The 26,493-nt window shown below is 42.0% G+C and overlaps 1 protein-coding gene across 1 annotated transcript in view; it reads left to right on the top strand.

Moving 5' to 3' along the window:
* The window catches only part of LOC126355445 (synaptotagmin-12-like), a 310,563-nt gene that overhangs the window by 177,697 nt on the left and 106,373 nt on the right, over nucleotides 1-26,493 (top strand). Inside the window, exon 2 of the mRNA XM_050005754.1 lies at nucleotides 8,091-8,268. Within this exon, the coding sequence (XP_049861711.1) occupies nucleotides 8,098-8,268 (171 nt within the window). The 5' untranslated portion in view covers nucleotides 8,091-8,097. The remainder of the gene's footprint in view (nucleotides 1-8,090; nucleotides 8,269-26,493) is intronic.

The following is a 26,493-nucleotide window of genomic DNA, read 5'->3' as shown; positions in this document are numbered from 1 at the left end:
AGAAACCATAACCCTCCCTCCTACAGCCTGGTTCCTTTCGACGAGTGTTGCTGGGCCATAAACGCCAAAGGCTATCTGTCCGAAGGACCATAAAACGTGATTCATCTGAAAACTCCACCTTTCGCCAGTCAGTGACGTCCAGTTGCGGTACTGGCATGCAAATGCCAGCCTTCGCCACCAATGAACAGCAGCCAGATCATTGCATCAACCAGGCGTCTGCTACAGAGGTCCATATACAGCAACGTTCTCTGAACGGTCGTTGGGGACACACGGCCCTTGGTTCATCTTGGCGGGCAGTTGGGCATCGGTTGCACGTCTATTCGCCCGCACACATCTGCACAGATGTCGTTCATCCATGTTATCTGTGGCTTGTCTTGCTCTACAGTTGCGACAGCGCCATTTCGTCAAGCACGATATACTCTAACCACAGCGGCGAACAGTTAACAAACTCAGCCGTTTTGGAGATGATTCCACCCTTTGCCCACAAGCCAAGATTTCGCCCTTTTGCACGTCAGCTGAATCGCTCCGTTTCCGCATTACGACTACGGCTAAACTGTTTCGCGAGTTTCCCCCTCTTCCCCTTCCCTCCCCCCCCCCCCCCCAACCTTCAGACACGCTTTATAAGCCCTTCATTGCTAGTGCTACCATCTGTTGTCTGCGAGTGGTTATTGCATGTTGACGTCGAACGTAAGCAGTGGTCACATTAATGTGGCTGACCGTGTGATGGCACACAGCTGATTTGGCGGGATGTAGTAGTTATTTTCCATCCTAAATTAGGATTTACGAAACCAAGAAATTATAGATTTTATACAGTGGATACTAATGTAAAAAGAGGCACGATAATGTTCACCGCAATTCCCAGGCTTCTTATAACGAAGTTTGGAAAATCCACGAACAGAAAAAGTGCCAACTGAAATACACAAATAATTATAACCAATTATATTCACTGGTCTACACACTTCGCATTTAGCATTCTCATACCCTCATACCTCCATCATTAGGTAGATTTGTTCAAATTAACAAGTTGACGTTTTATGTGCACTGCTTTTCACACAACTTGTGCAATATCTGGTTGCAGAGGATAAAAGTTCAAATTCATGTAGATATTTTGATGGAATAGGTCAAAGATAACACAAATATAAATACTTTTCAGTCGTATTAGCTGATTTTCAAATCGAATTTACATTGCCTACATTTTCTTAAAACTTAAGTATGAAAAGATTTTGCATTAACAGTTAACGAGTGGGAAAGCTAAACAATTTAATTATGTTATCGATAGTGGCGAATTATGTATAGAATTTTTAAGAATTTTTATTTATTTTTAGTATAATTAAATTTTTTTACGCAATTTTTATTACATATATCATATTACAGCTCGGTCCTCTCCCTCCTTCTCACACTATGCATCTTTCTCTCTTCGATTCCTCTCTCGCCCCTGCCACAAATACAATAACTACTATAAACCACCCTTCAAATATATATAACATGTGTGTGTGTGTGTGTGTGTGTGTGTGTGTGTGTGTGAGAGAGAGAGAGAGAGAGAGAGAGAGAGAGAGAGAGAGGCCACACAACTTGAGTGAGGCTGAAAGAAGAAGAATGCTGTTTTATCATTGGAACGGTGGTTTAGGGTACTTAGTGTGTTTGTCGGAGGGGCAAGAGAGGAAGAGAGAGAAGCATAGTGTGAGAAGGAAGGAGAAGACAGACCTGTAGTAAGCTAAGCAAGTGACTGTAATTAGCTTTTTGTTGTGACTCAGTTTGTGGCACTAGTTTGTCAAACATCCGACACCTATTAGCGTAAATTAATTTGGAAAGTGTCCACCCTTCGCCCGTAAAAGGGCTTCAACTCTGCTGAGGACGCTTTGAGTGAAGTTTCTGAATGACGGTTCATTTTACTGAAGAGTCGAAATCAGTGAAGTTTCTGAATGGCACCCACATCTTACTCAGGAGCCGAAATCAGTGAAGTTTCTGAAAGACACCCCATTTTACTCAAGAGCCGAAATCATTTAAGTTTCTGAATGGCACCCATTTTACTCAAGATCCGAAATCAGTGAAGTTTCTGAACGGCACCCCATTTTACTCAAGAGTCGAAACCAGTGAAAGTTCTGAATGGCACCCCGTTTTACTCAAGAGCCGAAATCAGTGAAGTATCTGAACAGCAATCCATTTTACTCAAGAGCCGAAATCAGTGAAGGTAGTGACTTTGGATGCTAGGATCTGAAGCGAAGTCTACGTTCTAATTCATTCCAAGAGTGTTTCATCGGATTCAGTTCGGAACTCTGGGCATGGCAGACCATATCAGGAATGTTACTGTCCACAAACCGTTGCGCCACAAACGCTGGTTTATGCCAAAGGTGCATTGGCGTGCTGATACTGTCATCGTCTCCGAACTGTCCCTGTACTGTACGCATTAAATAATGCTATAAAGTGTGTTCATAACCTTCCACATTTAGCATTTTCTTTAGTGCATTTTTCTTAGCTTCATACTTATAGTCACCATGCTGGGTGGACTGCTGGTAGGACTTCGGACCTCGCGAATGATTCTGTCTGCTGATTTCATGCGATTATTGGCAACCGTCAGCCACATTGCTCGACGGTTCCTGTCCGTCGGTACATGAGGCGCGTCTGTTCTTGTTCTAGCTGTTATTGTTCCTTCGTGTGTCAAACAGTTCACAGTCACATCGCCAACAGTCAACTTGGCCAACTTTAGAAGAGCTGCAATGTCATCAACGACAATGCTCAACAAAAACCCTCAAAATATACAACTTCAACGGTAAACCAAACATTCAATAAGAAAACCACTGAAAACACATCCTACAGCACTCGGTGCCTCTCAGCGCCATTTAACAAGCACACTCAAAAGCAACACATTATAGGAACATTAAACATTACTGAATAACACTGACCAAAAATAAACAACATAAAAGTAAGCAAAATAATCAACAACAATAAAGAACAGCACTCAGTTGCACACTATAGTAGTCAAAAAAGGTAAATAAACTTCAGAATCATTAAAGGATTGGCCAAGGGCGAGTAAGGCTAACACATCGATTGTTCGGTACAAACTTAAGAATATAAACAGAAAATTCATACGTCCCAAGTATTGAGAATGTCAATGATTTTTGCCTGTTATCGACATTCATAATGGAAAGGTGTCCATCTCAGGAATTCCAAGACTTTCGAGAACGTCTAATTTTAGGCTGGACGTCGGATAAAAAAACAAAAGAAATATTTTTTTGTACGACCTAATTACGTATTTACAACTGTCTGATTTTATCTTGACTTGTATTGTGGAATCTTGTTTCCCAAATGTCATGATTCTAGGTCAGCGGAAAGTACACTATAGGTTTTGATGAGTGAGTTTGCAAGTACCAAAATATGCGACATAAATGGTAGGATTTTTGATTGCATTGAAATTAAGCTTAAATTTTTGACACCGCCAAAGTACTGTATCCCTTAGTATGAGATATAAATTGCAACTTCATACGACAGCCCAATCCTAAAAAAAGTGTTTTTAACAATCGGACATACAGACGACGAACGATAGCAACGTATAAGGGCCCATTTTTAACAATTGAGTTATGGAACCCTAGAAAAACTCATTATTCGTCACTATCGCATAAATACATAATAGTAAAATTCACAATGCACGAAATTCCTCAACAATACTCTCAACAAAACTCAAAACCCCTAACAACAATGTATAGTACTAGACAACACTCAACAATATCAGACGCCATAATGTTCAACAACGATTTCGATCACAACTCCCAAAAAATACACAATAATACTTAAAACACTCAAGAACTACCCTTAACAACAACACTGAACATGATTCAACAACACACAATATTCAGAACCAAGAATTTTCTAGAAAAATCCTCAGGAATATAACAGATTCTGTCTCCCTAAGTTCTTCATTTTTATGGGTAATTTGAAGTCATTTGATTTTGATTATTTGGTTTTAAACTGTGTAACATACATAATCTAACAGAGACATATACAAGGTGTTACAAAAATCAGTCTTAGTTTATAAAGATCATTGCAGATTTGTTTTATTACTATACAATAAATCTACATTATTTAAAAATTTTATTTTTGAATAATAACATTTTTGTACTAGGATGGAGCGCAGTTTTTATCTTTAGTAAACCTACGAGTAGTTCCATACTGTGAAAGTTTTTAATTTATAGTTTATAATTAATTTTCATGGCCATGTAATGAGGAGTCTAGGTTTTCTAAAATTTAAATATATGGAATAGTTAAATTTTTAGATCCCTGAGTAGAGGTCAGCATTACACTGTGAGCTTAATATTACACAATTCCCTAATAAATGTTTTTTGAAGTAATAATGTTGTACCTACACTACTTTCATTTCCTCAAAACATTATTGCATATTTTACAAAATATTCAAAAAGCTGTCGTAAACAACTTTGCTAGTGTCCATGAGATTTGCATAGATCAGCAATTCCACTGTGAATACAAGACTGCTTAGCTTGTTTGCCATATAAATTACATGAGAAGACCAGGATAAATTCTTTTCTAGCAAAATCCTCAGGAAATTAACAGATTCTGCCTTCCTAAGTTCTTGATTTTTATGGGTAATTTGGAAGTCACTTGATTTTGATTATTTGGTTTTAAACTGTGTAACTTAGGTTTTATTCATGTTTAATTTTAATCCATTTATATCAAAACAATGTTCTAAACTATTTAGGGTATCAGTGACTCTGTGGGGAATTTGTTCTGTGAGTCACTTTCAATTAGTACAGAAGTGCCCTGTGCAACCAAAACTGAGTGGTATGTTTTATTTAGAGGTAAATCATTTACGTAAGACAAGAACAGTATTGGGAGTCACTGTGAAATAATTTTCCATTCAGAGGAATAACTCCCTGAGCGTTACAACTACCCTTTTCTTTCCACCTGTTGAAAATGGCTTGGACCATTTCAAAGTACTACTTTTTATTCTGGATCTTTGTAATTTATGTAACAGTAAAGAGTGGTTTAAAGAGTTAAGAAGCCTCCGTATTGTCACGGAAAATTCCTTTTCCTTTTTGGGATTTGTCCTGATATAATGAAATTTTCTCAACAAATTTGTTGATGACACATATTGTCCTGTTCCCTCTCTGGAAACCAAGCTGATTTAATTTGAGGATATTAGATTTTGCTATGAAATTTTGGATCTGAACTGCAATAAGTTTTTCGAACTCTTTCGAACATATTGGGGGAAGATTAAATGGTCGGTAGTTTCCTACAGCTTCCGTTGATCCTTCTTCGAATAATGGCTTTACTGCTGCGCGCTTCAGAGCATCTGGAAATCATCCTTCTTCAAACGACTGGTTTATTATTTCACAAAGGTGTCCTGATATTGTACTAGGAACTGTTTTAATCATTCTAGTTGGTATATCATCCCACCATTTAGCGTTTCTTTTTTTAAGGGAGAATTCAATTTTTTCTACGTCTCTACCTTTAGTTCATTCTAATTTAATTAGAAATTGCCCGTTACCCTAGTTGAAACCGAAAGGTTTATCATTATCTTGGTAGCTACTTATATCAACACCTGATTTTGATACATTTAAAAAAACTCATGGAATATTCTGACATTTTCGAAAGATTTATAGTGGATTTGTCGCCTACCTTAATTTTTAAAATCTTTGGGCTGCCGATAATGACACCACGTTCAGATATTACGACTGACCATATAGCCTTTAATTTATTTGTATGGTTCAGAATGAGTCTTTTGTCCCATGTCTTCAGCTGTATTTACCACCCTAATACATACAGCATTACTCCATGTCATTAAGAACAACATTTAACATCACTGAAAATAGTGAACGGCATATAGTGGTCACTAACACTAAAAATCAATTTGCTATACAGAACGTCGCTTAATAACACAACCCACTGACACAATCTGTGGTTGTTGTAACCATTTTTCAACCATTACTCGACCTCATATACATTTCATAAATATATGTCCAAGAAAATAGTGCCTCACTCGGAGAGAAGAATCTGGAATGGGAATCGGTCCAGGAATTATACTGAGTGTCTGTGTATCAAAATTATTGATGGTATATACACTCCTGGAAATGGAAAAAAGAACACATTGACACCGGTGTGTCAGACCCACCATACTTGCTCCGGACACTGCGAGAGGGCCGTACAAGCAATGATCACACGCACGGCACAGCGGACACACCAGGAACCGCGGTGTTGGCCGTCGAATGGCGCTAGCTGCGCAGCATTTGTGCACCGCCGCCGTCAGTGTCAGCCAGTTTGCCGTAGCATACGGAGCTCCATCGCAGTCTTTAACACTGGTAGCATGCCGCGACAGCGTGGACGTGAACCGAATGTGCAGTTGACGGACTTTGAGCGAGGGCGTATAGTGGGCATGCGGGAGGCCGGGTGGACGTACCGCCGAATTGCTCAACACGTGGGGCGTGAGGTCTCCACAGTACATCGATGTTGTCGCCAGTGGTCGGCGGAAGGTGCACGTGCCCGTCGATCTGGGACCGGACTGAAGCGACGCACGGATGCACGCCAAGACCGTAGGATCCTACGCAGTGCCGTAGGGGACCGCACCGCCACTTCCCAGCAAATTAGGGACACTGTTGCTCTTGGGGTATCGGCGAGGACCATTCGCAACCGTCTCCATGAAGCTGGGCTACGGTCCCGCACACCGTTAGGCCGTCTTCCGCTCACACCCCAACATCGTGCAGCCCGCCTCCAGTGGTGTCGCGACAGGCGTGAATTGAGGGACGAATGGAGACGTGTCGTCTTCAGCGATGAGAGTCGCTTCTGCCTTGGTGCCAATGATGGTCGTATGCATGTTTGGCGCCGTGCAGGTGAGCGCCACAATCAGGACTGCATACGACAGAGGCACACAGGGCCAACACCCGGCATCATGTTGTGGGGAGCGATCTCCTACACTGGCCGTACACCTCTGGTGATCGTCGAGGGGATACTGAATAGTGCACGGTACATCCAAACCCTCATCGAACCCATCCTTCTACCATTCCTAGACCGGCAAGGGAACTTGCTGTTCCAACAGGACAATACACGTCCGCATGTATCCCGTGCCACCCAACGTGCTCTAGAAGGTGTAAGTCAACTACCCTGGCCAGCAAGATCTCCGGATCTGTCCCCTATTGAGCATGTTTGGGACTGGATGAAGCGTCGTCTCACGCGGTCTGCACGTCCAGCACGAACGCTGGTCCAACTGAAGCGCCAGGTGGAAATGGCATGGCAAGCCGTTCCACAGGACTACATCCAGCATCTCTACAATCGTCTCCATGGGAGAATAGCAGCCTGCATTGCTGTGAAAGGTGTATATACACTGTACTAGTGCCGACATTGTGCATGCTCTGTTGCCTGTGTCTATGTGCCTGTGGTTCTGTCAGTGTGATCATGTGATGTATCTGACCCCAGGAATGTGTCAATAAAGTTTCCCCTTCCTGGGACAATGAATTCACGGTGTTCTTATTTCAATTTCCAGGAGTGTATAGGGCACATGCAATGACTGCAAGTGCACCAGACAAGAGAAAAAGTTTCAATGATGATAAGACTATTATCTCATTAACACATGTGTATTGTGAACGTATTTAATTAAAACAAACATAGAGTAACAACCGTTTTTTTGTTAACATCCAAAAATAATAATGCTGTTTTGCGAACATTATCATGAGTAACATTTTCAATTATAGGGAGATATCGGTCATGTTCCCACAGACATATAATGACTGCATGAACACCAGACATGTGAAAAGAGTTTCGATGATAGTAACATTACTCGTTGGTACAACCTGGGAGTGAAGGCCCTTCGGCCGGCCTATCTCGAATTTTTAATAGTGACATTTCACGAGGAGGCGATGAACCACTTGATAATATACGCACAACTTTCTTCAAATGATTCAGAATGCGACGCGTTTTCCTTAGCCACTTCTGTATTTGTTTACTCCAACGGCACCACGTGCTTCCGATGACGGCCACGGCAGGCCGAGTGCAATAATATCGTGGTCGAGTAGTGGTGATGAAGCGACTTGTACAGCTGCTATGCCTCAGGGCTGCTAACGTGTGGGGTGGTGGTGGTGTTGCAGTGAGGGCATGTCGGCGCTGGCGGCGCTCGTGGTGCTGGCGCTGGTGGCGCTGGTCGTGGTGGCGGCGTGCCGCGTGCTGGGCCTGTGGACGTGGCTGGCCGCCTGGGTGGCCTCGCCCAGGGAGGAGAAGGTGGCGCTCACCCGCGTCGACGGTCACTACGACGCCAACGGCGTGCTCGTGAGTACCCTCCGTGCGTGCTGACGCCGAGTCTTCATAACATTAACATCGTGGCCCGTCTTCTTACAGCCCACAAAGCCGGATAAAAACGTCGGTACAACCTTTTCGAGGTTTCCAAATCACTCAAGATTTATTGCTGCATCAGTGCATATGGGTCACATGAAATGATTACATTTACAGATTACTAGCACAACCGCTTCTGAAGCATCAGACATCTACTCATGCTGAAACGCCTACATTAGTACAAGTTGTAGTCTACAAGGGCGGCAATGCACAATGCAGGCGATGACTCTGACATTCAGTCGATCGTACAGATGGCGAATGCCGTCCTGGGATACATTGTGCCACACCTGTTTGTACGGCATCGCCTCCTTCCCCCCTCTGTCTTTCCATCTCTTTCTCCCCACCCCTTTGTCCAATTCCTACCCCTCCTTCAGTCTATCGTTCTCCTCCTCCCTCTCTCTCTCTCTCTCTCTCTCTCTCCCTCTCTCTCTCTCTCTCTCTCTCTCTCTCCATCTCTTCCTACTCTCTCTCCGTTCATATGCTCCTTCGCCCTCTCTATGTTCATTTCCTCTTCATTCTCTGTCCAACACCTCTTTTCTTAATATATAGTTAGTATTCACGTGATTGTTATTAGTACTATATGAAGTAAATCGATTAATAACTTTTCGAGATTTTTGTTATCAGTGTTTGTCTATTATATCTTATTATTATTATTCTTTGGAGTAAATCGATCAAGAACTTTTCAGAATTTTTCCTATCGATTTTTGTCTATTACGTCTTTTATATATATATTTTTAAAAAGTCTGTGGTCATCAAAATTTTATTAGAATATCGTGTAAAAATTTGAAGTAAACCGCTAAAGAACTATTCTATATCTTCGCTCACGGCCTCTCCTCCTTGTATATTACATTTATATTTATATACAATATATATTTAAACAATTTGTAGCCTGCGTAGGTATGAATGTTTATTAGTGCATCGTATAAAAATCGGAAGTAAGCTGGTCAAAAACAAGATTGTTGGTAACAAAGTTGTACTACAACGTGTTCACACACACACACACACACACACACACACACACATGATGTAATGCAACAGAGATATCAGCGTGACTTTATAAATATTAGATTCGATTATCGTGTAAAAATTTGAAAAAATCGATCAAAGACTTTCTGAGATTCTTGCTAAAAACTTTTCCCATTTATTTCGTGAACAGTTACACATATCGCAAGGCGGTTTTCGGCAAATGTTAGAGCGTGGAGAGGGCGCGTATTCATTTATTTGATTCATATTTTAGAGCTGGTATCAACGGAGATACCGTTGCAATACGTTTTTTTTAAATGGAACTATATACTCTTTATAACCGCATTCGGTAGTTCTTGAGAAGACATTTACACTGATATAGCGTTTGTTAATGTCGACGTTGAAACATGTCGTATAAAAATCGGAGGATGTGCTGGAATGTGAGAGCACGGAGGCTGGAAACGGCATTTGTGGTGCAAACACTGCCAAGCAGGCGTCTCGGACGAGTTTGCGTACTTGTATGTATACCGTAAGATCTGTCTGCGCTAAGAAAATAAAGCTTTATTTTCCATTGAACCAACTTACGACCTAGATGCAGGTTCACCTACGAATGTTATACGAGTGTATGGAAATACGACATAGGCTAGAAGGTCTTAGGAAAACTATTTCACTTTTGTGTATCCTCACATATTTACGTGAGCTGAAACAGAGAAATCAACTGTTCATTCTTCAAAAACAAACGTTACAAAAGGCAACTACTGTATTAAGTATGTAAATGTTATAAGAAGATTTGACCTGTCTTTTCCTGTAGGTGGATGTGTGCTTCTTACAGGTAAAATACTGTCGGACAACTGTCGCTATCTACAGCGATCTTAATTATGTCATATGGGATGCATTCGCTGAACTAAACATTTTACTAAAAATACTTTGGTCACCAACTATACGCTGCAAAATAAATATTCTTCTTAAAGTAACATCATGTCATGATGAACATAAGCAAGTAATGACAGCGTTGCCAACTACTTAATTGACACTGCAACGCAGTTTCCTACGTACGTAAACGAAATAAACGCTTTACTAACTGGTAACCGCCCAAATCACATGACATAAATTTTGTCTCCCAAACAAATAACTTTATCCTTTATTTGAGCCTGTGTTGAAACTGTTGACCATGGACTAAAGGCACTTTTGCAATCGCCGTTCGAAAGCACGATGAACAGATGTAATTACAGTGGATAATATGGTAGAGCGTGCACTGCCGATTCGACGACACACAATTTCTGGAATTAGTTGATGCTTTGTCACAGACTGTATTTTGAGTACTCCACAAAGTAAGTAATAAAGAGGAGTCAAATCGGGGGGGGGGGGGGGGGGGCTCGTAGGGCATTTAATAACAAAATTTCGTCGTATCCAACGTCCAGAACAGTTCTCATTTGGTGTTTGCGTCGCAACACGGGACCAGTTAGCTGAACAACCGTCGTGTTGCAGCCACATACACTACCGCATATCGAGAACAGTCAGAAAGTGTGCGTACGAGAGATGAAGTAAGGCCCCACAATGTGATTTCCTACGATTCCGCACCATACGTTTACGCTCCACGGCAGTTGTTGCACCTGTCGATGCTAGTGTGGATTTTCGACTGTCCAGTAGTGCAAATCTAGATTAGCGTAGATAGTAAACGTTGCTTCATCGGTAAAGAGCACACGTCACAAAAACGTAGCGTCGTTTCTCAATTACTCACAGGAAAACCGACAAAATTCTGTTCGACGTCCGAAATCTCGGTCGTCGAGTGCCTGATGTAGTGACAGACGATAGGGATGTAAATTATGTCGATGCAGGAAGCGAATAACATACGGCTGGATGCAACAACATCAAAACTTTAGGATCGGAAAAGGACGGAAAAAATTAATTTCAAATGAAATAGCGAAAAAATTGAGCAAATGAGGAGGGAAAATTAAAAAGAGGAAAAATTAGAACGCCGAATTGTTTTCAAAAGCATACTGAACAATTACTTAATAATTCTTTACTTACTTTTACAAAAGTAAATACATTGTATCTACCTACCTCAAAACTAAAGCAGCCGCTACTGAGTACGAAACGGAAACAAACACGACTTTGATTCATCTCTGTCCAGCGCTGGAGCGGGGTCCGTGTGTTGGATTGCGATCATGTTGCGACTTGATACCATACCTCCCTCAGTACCTATTTTTGTCTCTGCAGATCATTTATCAAGTGTCACTTGTATTGAGTGGTTCTGTTACTGTTTTTAGTTCTCTTGTTATGTCCAGTGGATAATCGATCACGTATTCACAAGCTTGGTTTTGTAATTCTCTTTCAACATATTTAAAAGGGGTAAGAGATTAGTGCAATTCATCATAACCGTAGATAAAAATGAGTTGATGTCTGTCTGTAAGTCCTTCTCTAAGTGTCCGATATTCGACAAAAAAAAGGTGAAATGGAAATTAACTGTACAGAAGAAGGAATATTCCAAGTCCAGTACTTTTGCTTGAAGAAACAGTCTAATGAAAAAAATGTGCTTATCAAAAGATTCCTTTTTCTTTTTCTTGGTGTTTAATGACCTCCGTTCAGCAACTCAGTGGGCTATAAATAATCTCCCGTCCCTACTTTAGGGTCACTGATTCCAGTGAAGGGAAATAACAATTGCCTTCATACAAACTCAACATCCATGCCTATCTGGGATTCGAAACCCGGCCCATCTCCAACGAATGATCAGAAGCCAATCGCTCAGACCACTGCAACGTCTTGGCGGCTAATAAAAGTTGTTGAACTCTCAATAGAAAACGTAAACAAAGTGTCATTTATTTATTTAGTCGCAAGAAAGTAGATGCTGGAAAAGATAAGATTTATTCCTTATTCTGAAAATATTTCAATTAAACCAGAAAACAAATAACACCACAATTATGCAGACGACCTAATTTAATGCTTAGGCATGTCTCGCATCACCTATAGCGTAATTCCTAAATCTAAGGAAAAATTTATTAGCACCGGGAAATAGTCCCACATCATTATTAATCCATTTTCTTGCTATTCAATAAAATAAGAGATTGTCGCCAAATTTGGTTGCACTGGTATATTCATTTGAGTTCTTGTTTAAAATGTTCAGCGCATTATTCTCGCCGGCCATGGTGGCCGAGTGGTTCTAGGCGCTACAGTCTGGAAATGCCAGACCGCTACGGTCGCAGGTTCGAATCCTGCCTCGGGCATGTATGTATGTGATGTCCTTGGGCTAGCTTGATTTAAGTAGTTCTGAGTTCTAGGGGACTGATGACCCCAGAAGTCAAGTCCCATAGTGCTCAGAGCCATTTCAACCATTTAAGCATTATTCTCATTCAAGTTATTTTGCTAAATTTCAGAAATGGAGGACAAAAAATAAGCAACTGAGGACAGTTTTAAACTGATGGAGGACAAAGGATGAAAATCGAGGACTGCCCCAGAAATGATGATGTGTCACCATCTTAGTTTAATGATTAAAAGAATAATAGGAGATTTTCATTGTTGTGCCGTTGGATATCGTTGGTACCGAGGGAAGCGGGGGGGGGGGGGGGGTGGAAGATATGGGAGAGACCGATAGTAGTAAAAAAAAACGGTTATTCAGTTCTCGCTTACGCGGCAAAACACCTACCAAAGTACCTGCATACTGACGCTGTACGTGTATACGCCAGTGAGAAGTTGTAGACAAACAAACAGTCTGCATTCGGCGGACACGACTCAGGGCTGCCCTCGTCAGTCATGGGCCCGGCCACAGCTCCAACAAGCGAGCTGGCCGTTAGCAAAGGCGCTCCAGCGGACCATGTGTTCTCTGGCTCGACTGCAGGCCGACTCCACACAGAGAGCACCCAGCAGCCAACGTTGCTGCACTTCCATCTCGACCGCTAGTAATAGCCCCTACCTGAGCACCCACGGCAAAGCTTTCCTACGTCGACACCCAGAGATGTACTGGCACGGCTTAGCTGTGCCATTTCGTTTTGGCTCCTGTGATAGTTTGCTGTGGTGAGATTCAATGTGTACCAGGTCTGCAGATAGGGATCTGCAAATAAACAGAAAATTGTTATCACATGACTTTATTTTTAGTGGTGATAATTAAAAATGTGCTACTACACTTCACAATGAAATATTGTTCAGTTTTTACCATATAGCATTTACACGTTGAAGCATTCCTCGCTCGGAATACTTCCACAAGATTACAAGTAGATGTAATTAAATTATGGTTATTTCAACAAGTAAACTTCGAACACAAAGTCTGCTGTTTCTGATGCAGTACAACGAAATAAAAGAAATGTTCTCCACTAATTCTTCTTAGTAATGCGAAGGAAAAACTCGTCTGCAACTACTGTTCTTTAACGGAAGTACTTTCTTGGCCAAAGAAAAATCTATCTTCAAAACAAAGCACATATTCAAAGTTCTAACTCACGTGCAGCGTGACCTGCCCACGGCATAGAACACCAGGGCTCGGAGCACAGGTCGCTGGAGCGTAGCCGTCCGGGTGGCGAAGGCGACGTCCTATCTAAATTCTGACGGGCCATCAGTTGCTGGCTGGCGAAGACAGAACTGCTCTGTGCGGGCCGAAATACGCGCGCGGCGGAAGGTTACAATTTTCCTGTTGGCTAACGAAGTTGCGGCGGTTGCAGCAAGAGGTGCATGTCTGCAGCGACTCCTGTTGCTATCTTCTGTGGCCTCTGGTTGGTTTCCGGGAGGTTCTCTGGAGGCTGAGCCGGATACCGCGAAATCAGCCTGAACGCACGGGTTGAGCTGACGCCAACCCGTTAAGTAGAGATGCGTTGCGGATTGCCGGCGTCGTAGGCGAGGGCGAGGGAGACGACACACATCACTTCAGAAATCCAAATAAAATATTTACCTAATGCACAAATTTACAAACATATTATTCACATAATTGATCACATTTGCTGTAACGTACAGGGAGACGATGTGGTTTCCAGTGTATGAATTTTGAGGTCACTCTTCAACAATATGCCTGACAGTATGTCTTGAAAAGTTGCAGGTTCACTCTGTAGTGGTAACTTTCCCCATCCGTATAATAGGTCACTCCACAGTGGTAGTCTTCCCCCAAATGTATAAAATGTCACAGTGTCACCCACGGTTAGTCTGGATCCTGTTGAGTGTACTCCCCATTTTCTACATGGCAGATAAAGTTCCCACGGTTTGTTGTTGAGTTGTAGAAAGCTATGGAGCTGTGGGGGAGTGTAATTATACCATTCTTATGCCCAAGGTTTGCGGAGGTTAATGTTATGATCCACTATGTTCTCAGTGGGCGCTGTCTGGAGTGGAGTCTGCTAATTCGGGTAGCAGGTATATGCTCATGAATTCTCAGCTGGTGGTTGTTATGTTCCGTCAAAAGGATATTCTTCCTTAATAGTTCACGTGGTGGAATATAGCTGAGGGCAGGTAACCATATTACTGGAGTGAACTTGATAATATTCTTCTGGGGTGTGCAGCCGGATCATAACATCTTCTTGACACAATATTTTCGTGGGACTGTGTTTTAAAAGAATCCATAGAGATTCGTTTATTTGATAATCTTATTAATAGAGACAAGGGTTATCTTTTAAGTAAGACTTGGAACCCGGTGTTATCGGACATTAAAAAACAACGATCTGTGTTTCGATCGTCGGAATAAAATTTTTAATTTTTGATAGCGGTGTCTCGATTTCACTTGTTTCCGCCATTGGCGGCGCGGTATGTTTACTGGCGCTAGAGGGCAGTTACGGCACCTTCTCGCGCACGCGTTGTGGGCCTTCTGCGGCCTGTATAGGGGCCGCCGCTTGCGCTGAGAAGTCAGTTCCGGCGAGATCGTGTACCAGCACTCTCACCTGAAGATGGCGGCCAGTTGGACCGCGGAAATATTGTGTCAAGAAGACGTTATGATCCGGCTGCACACCCGAGAAGAATATTATCAATTATTACGCCGAGAAAGCCTTCGTAGAGTGAAAGTCATTGTACCAATAACAATCCGAATTATTTGAATTAGTTGCATATTTGCCGATTCTGTGTGGCTACTGCTTCTCCAGACAGGGCTGCAATGTTGTGCTGCTAAGCAGACGAGGCCAAGGGCAGATTACGGAAAAGTCGAAGCTGTAAAAGTTGTAGTCTTTGTTACATGCTATTTAAATGGCAGTGTTCTGTCAAATGTAACTCCAAAATTCCGGGGGTATTTGTTATCGACCAAACTATTACCTTAGAAATATATGTCCAGTTGACGATTGTCTAGGATGTTAGATCTGATGGAATGAAATATACTTTTTTGTTACGGTTCGGCTGAAGTCATTTACGAAAATGTTGTCTCGTTATATTTAGGTCTTCAATTAAAGTGTTGTTCAATGTAGTTAGTTTTAAAATAAAGGAAAATGCTTCTTCGTTAATGTTAATTATCAGAAGCCAAATACAAAAAATTGAAAAATCCGTCAAATGTTTTATGAAATAATTTATGTAAAACTAAGAAATGAAACATGTTAGAGAAACATTTGACACACTTTATTTGTTGTTCAAGATTTCGAGCTTCATTCAATGGCCCTAATATATTTTATTCCTTATCTTTAGACAAGTCATTTCACAAAACGTTTCACCAATTTTTTTTCTATTTTGCTTTTATTTTTAAGTTTTATTTAGAAAACGTGATCTTCTTGACACCTTCCTATCGTCTGCTGTTCTCTAAATGTCCTGAATATAGTATGTGATTGAAAGGAAGCCATTTTATAAGGCAAATATCGCACTAATGCAGATTTGTGAAGTACTTCCGTTTTCCCTCAAATCACAAATAACGTTTTTCTTACTTACCCTGGTTACTTTGAAGTTGTTTTTTTTCCAAAAATAAACCTCACGCCGGTCAATTTGTCTATTTCCTACTCTTCGTCTGGCTACGACAATTCGGTTCAAATGCCTCTGAGTACTATGGGGCTTAACCTCTGAGGTCATCAGTCCCCTGAAACTTAGAACTACTTAAACCTACCTAACCTAAGGAAATCACACACATCCATGCCCGAGGCAGGTTTCGAACCTGCGACCGTAGCAGTCGCGCGGTTCCGGACTGAAGCGCCTAGAACCGCTCGGCCACCGCGGCCAGCAAAAATTCGCCCAGACAGTCATTTTGTAAGTTTTCTTCAAGTGAATAGTTAAGTTTGTCTTAATTGCCCTTATTACTTTAAAGAAATTATTATCTTTTGCAAAAGTTTTCCTCAAAGTATCTAGTTTGTACCCTATTTGTCCATTTCCTATTATTCGTTTGGCTAAGCAATGCGAAAAAAAATGCATTGCGTGTGCTACAGGGAGTCTTCTTTTCGCTCCGCTCAAACATTTGACTAACAATACAGCCTTCTTCTAATCAGTTCCACACGTTTGCGTTAAGGATAGCGGTTACTCTGCTACAGCCTCTGAGAACTTAGCCGCTACCCTTTGAGAGTGCTCTGCGGTCAGACTGAAACAAGGTGGCGTAACGAAGGCAGCTTTGCGAAACAGATAGTGGGCCTTAATTGCCAGAGCACTACGTCACCGAGTGTCGTCGGCTGGCAACAGCTGCGCGGCAGCAGAGGGACGGGCGAAGGCGAGCTGGCGGCGTCGAGGAGGCGGGCCGTCATCTGGGGCGTCGAGAGTTCTCCTGGCGCGCCACTTGCCAGCCGGCCCGCCTCGCCCTGGCGCGCTTTTCAACGTCGCCAGCAATTAACGCGCCTCCCGCCACCGGAGGATTAAAACAGACGCTCTGCTCCCCCAGTCGGTTCTGTCTCCGCCGCACTTAAATGTTTCTCGTTCTGGCGCCGCCTGCACTTGGCGGAATTAGTGCCGCCCGGGCCATTAATCCGGTGATGTGCGCGAAATTCCCTCCTACCGCTGCACAATGATGAGCCACGACGGACGAGTAATCTGCGACAGAAGGAGATTCCACGATAGTGGCAGTAGCATTGTTTGCAAATCGCACATCAAAGAAAGCGCAAAAACTGCCAGGTAATGCTACGTGTTCTGATTAAAATGTCAACATATAGGGAACGCACAGTGCGTTCGAAAACTCGGCAGTACGAGTGGTTCGCTCTATTGCAATTGTATGTAGACGGTGCCATTAAAATTGCATCGCCATGAAGAAGACGTGCAACCAGTATTAAATTGCCATCAAGTATAGATACTACATATAAACGTAGGCTTCCGTGGTCGTCGTAACTGTCAATAAAATTTTTGAGTGTATGTGACCGCATGGTCGGAAGTCTATTTGTAGCAATGGCCGAAACGTTGGAGAATTATACATATTGACAACGCGGTATTTACACTACCGATCAACAGTTTTCGATCAACCCTTAAGGAAAATTATACACTTATTTTAGTGTACAAACACAGTGTGTAAACTAAATAGAACAATAAAATAAGTTTTTTTTTTCTTTCACTTACACTGGACAAATGTAGTGCTACAGAAGAATGCTGAAGATTAGATGGGTAGATCACATAACTAATGATGAACTATTGAATAGAATTGGGGAGAAGAGGAGTTTGTGGCACAACTTGACAAAAAGAAGGGACGGGTTAGTAGGACATGTTCTGAGGCATCAAGGGATCACAAATTTATCATTGAAGTGCAGTATGGAGGGTAAAAATCGTAGAGGGAGACCAAGAGATGAATACACTACGCAGATTCAGAAGGATGTATGTTGCAGTAAGTACTGGTAGATGAAGAACACTGCACAGAATAGGGTAGCATGTAGAGCTACATCAAACCAGTCTCAGGACTGAAAACCACAACAACAACAACAACAACAACAACGATCAACAGTTTTCGATCGCCCACGAGGAAAACTACACACTTTATTTACTTGTATAAACTAAATAGACCTATAAAATCAGTTTTTTTTGTAAAATATGTTTGTTTCTTTTTAGGTCATTAACCACAGTACAGTGTGATTTAGATTTTAACCTCTTACCTTTAGAAGCCCCCTCCCCCCTTAAGAACCATGGACCTTGCCTTTGGTGGGGAGGCTTGCGTGCCTCAGCAATACAGATAGCCCTACCGTAGGTGCAACCATAACGGAGGGGTATCTGTTGAGAGGCCAGACAAACGTGTGAACGTGTGGTTCCTTAAGGGGGCAGCAGCCTTTTCAGTAGTTGCAGGGGCAACAGTCTGGATGATTGACTGATCTGGCCTTCTAACACTAACCAAAACGGCCTTGCTGTGCTGGTACTGCGAACGGCTGAAAGCAAGGGGAAACTACGGCAGTAATTTTTCCCGACGGCATGCAGCTTTACTGTATGGTTAAATGATGATGGCGTCCTCTTGGGTAAAACATCAGGAGAAAGAAAACTGGCGTTCTACGGATCGGAGGGTGGGATGTCAGATGGATAGGTTGAAGTTAGATGTAGTGGGAATTAGTGAAGTTCGGTGGCAGGAGGAACAAGACTTTTGGTCAGGCGAATACAGGGTTATAAGTACAAAATCAAATAGGGGTAATGCAGGAGTAGGTTTAATAATGAATAATAAAATAGGAGTGCGGGTAAGCTACTGCAAACAGCATAGTGAACGCATTATTGTGGCCAAGATAGACACGAAGCCCACACCTACTACAGTAGTACAAGTTTATATGCCAACTAGCTCTGCAGATGATGAAGAAACTGATGACATGTATGATGAGATAAAAGAAATATTCAGATAGTGATGGGAGACGAAAATTTAATAGTCATGGGTGACTGGAATTCGAGTGTAGGAAAAGCGAGAGAAGGAAACATGGCAGGTGAATATGGATTGGGGGTAAGAAATGAAAGAGGAAGCCGTCTGATAGAATTTTGCACAGAGCATAACTTAATCATAGCTAACACTTGGTTCAATAATCATAAAAGAAGGTTGTATATATGGAACAATCCCGGAGATACTAAAAGGGATCAGATATATTATATAATGGTAAGACAGAGATTTAGGTACCAGGTTTTAAATTGTAAGACATTTCCAGGGGCAGATGTTGACTCAGACCACAATCTATTGGTTATGAACTGTAGATTAAAACTGAAGAAACTGCAAAAAGGTGGGGATTTAAGGAGATGGGACGTGGATAAACTGAAAGAACCAGAGGTTGTACAGGGTTTCAGGGAGAGCATAAGGGAACAATTGACAGGACTGGGAGAAAGAAATACAGTAGAAGAAGAATGGGTAGCTGGTATGAAATAGTGAAGGCATCAGAGGATCAAATAGGTAAAAAGACGAGGGCTAGTAGAAACCCTTGGGTAACAGAAGAAATATTGAATTTAATTGATGAAAGGAGAAAATATATAAATGCAGTAAATGAAGCACGCAAAAAGGAATACAAACGTCTCAAAAATTAGATCGACAGAAAGTGCAAAATGGCTAAGCAGGGATGGCTAGAGGACAAATGTAAGGATGTAGAGGCTTATCTCACTAAGGGTAAGATAGATACTGCCTACAGGAAAATTAAAGAGACCTTTGGAGAAAGGAGAACCACTTGCATGAATATCAAGAGCTTTGATGAAAACCCAGTTCTAAGAAAGAAGGGAAAGCAGAAAGTTGGTAGGAGTACATAGAGGGTCTATACAAGGGCGATGTACTTGACAACAATATTATGGAAATGGAAGAGGATATACATGAAGATGAAATGGGAGATACGATACTGCGTGAAGAGTTTGACAGAGCACTTAAAGACCTGAGTCGAAACAAGGCCCCGGGAGTAGACAACATTCCATTGGAACTACTGACGGCCTTGGGTGAGACAGTCCTGACAAAACTCTTCCATCTGGTGAGCAAGATGTATGAAACAGGCGAAATACCCTCAGACTTCAAGAAGAATATGATAATTCAATCCCAAAAAACAGGTGATGACAGATGTGAAAATTACCGAACTATCAGTTTAATAAGTCACAGCTGCAAAATACTAACGCGAATTCTTTATAGACGAATGAAAAAATTGGTAGAAGCCGACCTCGGCGAAGATCAGTTTGGATTCCGCAGAAATGTTGGAATACGTGAAGCAATACTGACCCTACGACTTATCTTAGAAAATAAATTAAGGAAAGGCAAACTTACATTTCTAGCATTTGTAGACTTTGAGAAAGCTATTGACAATGTTGGCTGGAATACTCTCTTTCAAATTCTAAAGGTGGCAGGGGTAAAATACAGGGAGCAAAAGGCTATTTACAATTTGTACAGAAACCAGGTGGCAGTTATAAGAGTCGTGGGGTATGAAAGGGAAGCAGTGGTTGGGAAGGGAGTAAGACAGGGTTGTAGCCTATCCCCAATGTTATTCAATCTGTATGTTGAGCAAGCAGTAAGGGAAACAAAATAAAAGTTCGGAGTAGGTACTAAAATCCATGGAGAAGAAATAAAAACTTTGAGGTTCCCCGATGACATTGTAATTCTGTCAGAGACAGCAAAGGACTTGGAAGAGCAGTTGAACGGAATGGACAGTGTTTTGAAAGGAGGATGTAAGATAAACATCAACAAAAGCAAAACGAGGATAATGGAATGTAGTCGAATTAAGTCGGGTGATGCTGAGGGAATTAGATTTGGCAATGAGACACATGCAGCGGTAGATAAGTTTAGCTATTTGCGGAGCAAAGTAACTGATGATGGTCGAATAAGAGAGGATATAAAATGTAGACTGACAATGGCAAGGAAAGCGTTTCTGAAGAAGGGAAATTTGTTAACATCGAGTATAGATTTAAATGTCAGGAAGTCATTTTTGAAAGTATTTGTATGGAGTGTAGCCATGTATGGAAGTGAAACATGGACGATAAATAGTTTAGACAGGAAGAGAATAGAATATTTCGAAATGTGGTGCTACAGAAGAGTGCTGAAGATTAGATGGGTAGATCACGTAACTAATGAGGAGGTATTGAATAGAATTGGGGAGAAGAGGAACTTGTGGCACAACTTGACTAGAAGAAGAGATAGGTTGGTAGGACGTGTTCTGAGACATCGAGGAATCACGAATTTAGTATTGGAGTGTAGCGTGGAGGGTAAAAATCGAAGAGGGAGACCAGGAGATGAATATACTAAGCAGATTCAGAAGGATGCAGGCTGCAGTAGGTACTGGGAGATGAAGAAGCTTGCACAGGATAGAGTAGCGTAGAGGGCTGCATCAAACCAGTCTCAGGACTGAAGACCACAACAACAACAAAAACCTTTAGAAGCGCTGCACAAACTCTTGACACATATTTTGTAGTATTTTTGCAGAAATTGCAGTCCAATACGTGAGTAAATTATTCCGTAGTTCTTCAACACTAGATGACCTCATTTTTCTGACGCCCCTGTCGAGGTCATCCCACAAGAGATTAATGGATTTAAGTCAGGAGACCGACTTGATCAAATCATATTCGTCAGTTTCCCAGATTTCTCTTTTCTATTGACAGACCCTGTGCACCATTTGGAAGCATGGATAACCGAGAGCGTCAACGCGCTGCTTCCGGGATTCAATGTGGCGAGCAGGACTGGATTTAATCTGCCTCAAAAGTTAAGAACGCCGTGTGGTGAGCCCGCTAACCTGTGTGTGGTATTGAGGCAGTATCCCACACACAATTAGCAAATACCAGGCTGGTACCCAAGTTCCACCTCAGACAGACACTAAGCAAATGTTTAGAAAATATTCTCAAAGACGAACTCTATACAGCGACACATGGGGTACAAAAATTATCGTGGCTAACATTGCCAATACCCAGATTACAATATCGGCGCCATAGTGAGCCAGGAAAAGACAAAGAAGATGAAGACGAAGAAGAGAGTTACACATACCCTTCAATATTTAAAAAGTAAACGACGAACTACTTGAACAAATAAATTCTGAATAAGTTCTGTAAAAACATTTACAGTCACAGTGACCCCAATTTTCGATTGCTGACTGATTTTATGGGAACTATCCTGGCGCAGCGCAATAAAAAATACGTCTTTCGGAAAAGGACAAAAATGAAAGACAGCCTGGAACATTAGTTTGAATGAATTGTTCTGCAGCATCTGTAGACCCTGTGCTCTCTGATTCATGGTTCGTCAACCCCACTGCTTACGCATCCTCCTTCCGTCCCACTACTTCCCCGGGAGTGTGCATCCGGATGGTGACTCGGATGTATCAAATTTTCTAATGGAAGGATTATCCTCCACTTGCATTCCTTATCCCATCACACAGCAAAGACATTCAATACATCTTTCTTGTTCCAACTTTCGGATTAATACTTTGCAGGAAATGAAGAGGCGAATGTCACCTGGCCATTACCGCATTTTAGCGCCACTAGACAAAACACGTATTCTGTTTATAAAGAAAGACTATGCAACGGGTATTAAGTCCTCGCCTTTCACTGTTGTTTGCTTGTGAGAAGATCGTGTTATGCCTTCCGTAAGAAGAAGAGACGTCTGTGGAGTCCCAGAGATGTTGCAAACCTGTCCCCACTTGGTATGGCAGCATTAATATCCTACAATACTGACCATTAAAATTGCTATACCAAGAAGAGATGGAGATCATGAACGGGTATTCATTGGACAAATATATTATACTAGAACCGACTTGCGATTACATTTACACTAAATTTGGGTGCATAGATCCTGAGAAATCAGTACCCAGAACAACCACCTCTGGCCGTAATAACGGCCTTGATACGACTGGGCATTGAGTCAAACAGAGCTTGGATGGCGTGTATAGGTACAGCTGCCCTTGCAGCTTCAACACGATACCACAATACATCAAGAGTAGTAACTGGCGTATTGTGACGAACCAGTTGCTCGGCCACCATTGACCAGACGTCTCCAATAGGTGAGAGATCTGGAGAATGTGCTGGCCAGGATAGCAGTCGAAAATTTTCTATATCCAGAAATGCCCGTACAGGACGTGCAACATGCGGTCGTGCATTATCCTGCTGAAATGTAGGGTTTCGCAGGGAGCGAATGAAGGGTAGAGCCACGGGTCGTAAAACATCCGAAATGTAACGTCCACTGTTCAAAGTGCCGTCAATGTGAACAAGAGGTGACCGAAACGTGTAACCAATGGCACCCCATACCATCACGCCGGGTGATACGCCAGTATGGTGAAGACGAATAGACGCTTCCCATGTGCGTTCACCGCGATGTCGCCAAACACGGATGCGACCATCGGGATGCTGTAAACAGAACCTGGATTAATCCGAAAAAATGACGTTTTGCCATTCGTGCACCCAGGTTCGTCGTTGAGTACTCCATCGCAGGCGCTCCTGTCTGTGATGCAGCGTCAAGGGTAACCGCAGCCATGGTCTCCGAGTTGATAGTCCATGGTGCTGCAAAGATCGTCGAACTGTTCGTGCAGATGGTTGTTGTCTTGCAAACGTCCCCATCTGTTGACTCAGGGATCGAGACGTGGCTGCACGATCCGTTACAGCCATGCGGATAAGATGCCTGTCATCTCTACTGCTAGTGATACGAGGCCGTTGGGATCCAGCACGGCGTTCCGTATTACCCTCCTGAACTCACCGATTCCATATTCTGCCAACTGTCATTGGATCTCGACCAAAGCGAGCAGCAATGTCGCGATACGATATACCGCAATCGCGATAGGCTACAATCCGACCTTTATCAAAGTCGGAAACGTGATGGTGCGCATTTCTTCTCCTTACACGAAGCATCACTGTCGTTACTGTAGAATGTTTGTTGACGCAGCGACAACTTCACCTCTGCGTGCACCGGTTCATCACTATCAAAGTGAAGTCCTCGAAGGCGTTCTTTAAGTTTCGGAAACAGATGAAAATAGAAAAGGGGCCAAGTTGTAACAGTATGGAGGATGAGCAATGTCTGTGAGCTCAAGCCGTCGATTGTTGCGTAAGTCGCAGGGCTCTTGTCTGCTCTAGCATTGTCATGCTGAAGGAGAGGATGCTCCATGTGCGGAAACTCGATCACAGAACGCTGTTTCTCTATCACCGACATAGTTCAGTTTACAGCGCTATATTATACGCTACAATTCGGAACCTTGTATCGGCAGAGGCTGCAAATATGTAGACATGATGAAAAAGATGTAAAATGTAAGTAATGGTTTTGAAAGTTCAACTGCCTTGCCGCAGTGGTAACACCTGTTCCATTCAGATCATCAAAGTTAATGGCTGTTGGGATTGGCTAGCAGTGGAATGGGTCACCTTATGGATCTACCGAGTTCTAGTGGCAAGCGGGGTACACTCAGCCCTTGTGAAACCAATTAAAAGGCTTCTTGATTGAGAAGTAGCAGAACCGGTCGCGAAAACTGACAACTGCAGGGAGAGCGGTGTGCTGACCAAATGCCCCTCCTGAGAAAATACAGTATATTCAGTTCTCTACAGTAAGTGGCATAACACCATTGACACATATAGACTCTGAACAGAAGACTGTTGCTAAGGCAGAATACTCAAAATTTCTGGGTGTGTGCGTTGATGATAAATTGAATTGGAAGAAACACGTTGATGATGTGCTGAAACCGTTAGGTTCATCCACTTATGCTATTAAGGTTATTGCAAATTTTGGTGATAAACGTATCAGTAAATTAGTCTACTATGCCTAGTTTCATTCACTGTTTCCACATGGCATCATATTTTGGGGTATTCATCATCAAGAGAAAAAATTCATTGCATAAAAGCGTGTAATCACAATAATAGCTGGAGGCCACCCAGGTTCATCTTGCAGACATTTATTTATGGAACTGGGGATATTCACAATTCTTTCGTAATACATTTATTCACTCATGAAATTTGTTCTCAATAACCCAGCCCAATTCAAAAATAATGGCAAAGTGCGTACTAGTTACAACACTAGAAGAAAATATGATTTTCACTATTCTGGGTTAAATCTGATTTTGGCACAGAAAGCGGTGAATTGTGCTCCCATAAAAATCTTTACTCGTTTGCCAAATAGCATTAAAAGTCTGACAGACTGCAATCCAACATTTAAAAACAAATAAAAAGTATTTCTGAATGGCAACTCCTTCTACTCAATAGATGAATTTTTAGATATGAAGTAGTAACTGTAAAAAAAAAAATTGTGTAAAGAGAATATCTTAAACTGGCACATTCCACATCATTATAAATATCGTATTCTTGATCTATGGAACAAAAATTAACGTAATGTATCTGCATCTGGTGACGCCTAAGGGCTGAAGATGACACGGCGGCCGATCGGTGCCGTTGGGCCTTCAAAGCCTGTTCGCATGGTGTCTAACATTCTGCGTGTTGTCTGTTTGTTCTATATCGTGTCTCCCTACCACTTTCGCGCAACGACGCTCTGAGCGTGTTTTTTAGGGAATTGACTAGTTTGAACCTGGGACCTGTTGCTGGTAAGGACACGCCAGACCACACATGATATGTAGAATTCAGAAGAGTTTAGTGAGACTAGCAATGATATAACCAAATACTTAATGATTTCAGCGTCAGCTCCACTGCACTCCCTGTAAAAGAATCTTAATACTAACTAAATTTAGTGGAAGGGGTTCAAGGCTTTCCTATTTTTAGTTAGCTGATAAAATAACGTCGAAAAAGCAGTTAAGTTTACCATTGGAAATTTTATTCTACTCACAAAACATTGTTTATAAATTGCCCTATTGATAAAAGGAAATATTTTAATACTGGATAGTAAAAACCAACTCCGTTCAACAAAAATGTGAACGAATATTCCTGAATGGGTTTCCAAGTTCTACAATGGATCGAAGGATGACCTATGCCATATCACATCTATAATCTAGGTTTAAATTAAGTTTCATAAAAGAGAAAACTATCAAAATGATCTACAGTGACCCTCAATTATCTCCAATTACTTATCTAAGTTGTCATAAATTACAGTGGCTGATGTGGCTTCTCAATAACTATATAACAGAAAAATCATCGCGTTTCAGATTTTTACTTCAAGTGGCAAATGTGAACACCATGAGCTTTAATTGACGATCGACACTAGCATTACGCAAAAAGGGGTAGTAACAGATGAGACTTCTGCAGTTCTGAGTGAAGCTTTATGCGCTGTTATGCGGCATCGCATGCGTTCATTACCTTGTCGGTGTTCGTCAGGAGGCGGCGGGCAGCACAGCTCCGCTCACCTCGTTGTCTCGGAAGCAACTCTCTCCTAACTTCTCCTTACTACAATTTACCGAAGTTGGCTTAAAAAGTTATCTGGCTGTGTTTTCATCTGACCAATCAGGGTGTCAATGTTAACCTTAAGCTCCGCCTATAAAAATTCTGTCTATCCAATGAGAAACGTTATACTTTTCGTGGTGGGGC

Source organism: Schistocerca gregaria, chromosome 3, assembly GCF_023897955.1.
Source record: "Schistocerca gregaria isolate iqSchGreg1 chromosome 3, iqSchGreg1.2, whole genome shotgun sequence".
Taxonomy (NCBI): domain Eukaryota; kingdom Metazoa; phylum Arthropoda; class Insecta; order Orthoptera; family Acrididae; genus Schistocerca; species Schistocerca gregaria.
This window is presented reverse-complemented; position numbering and strand designations above follow the sequence as displayed.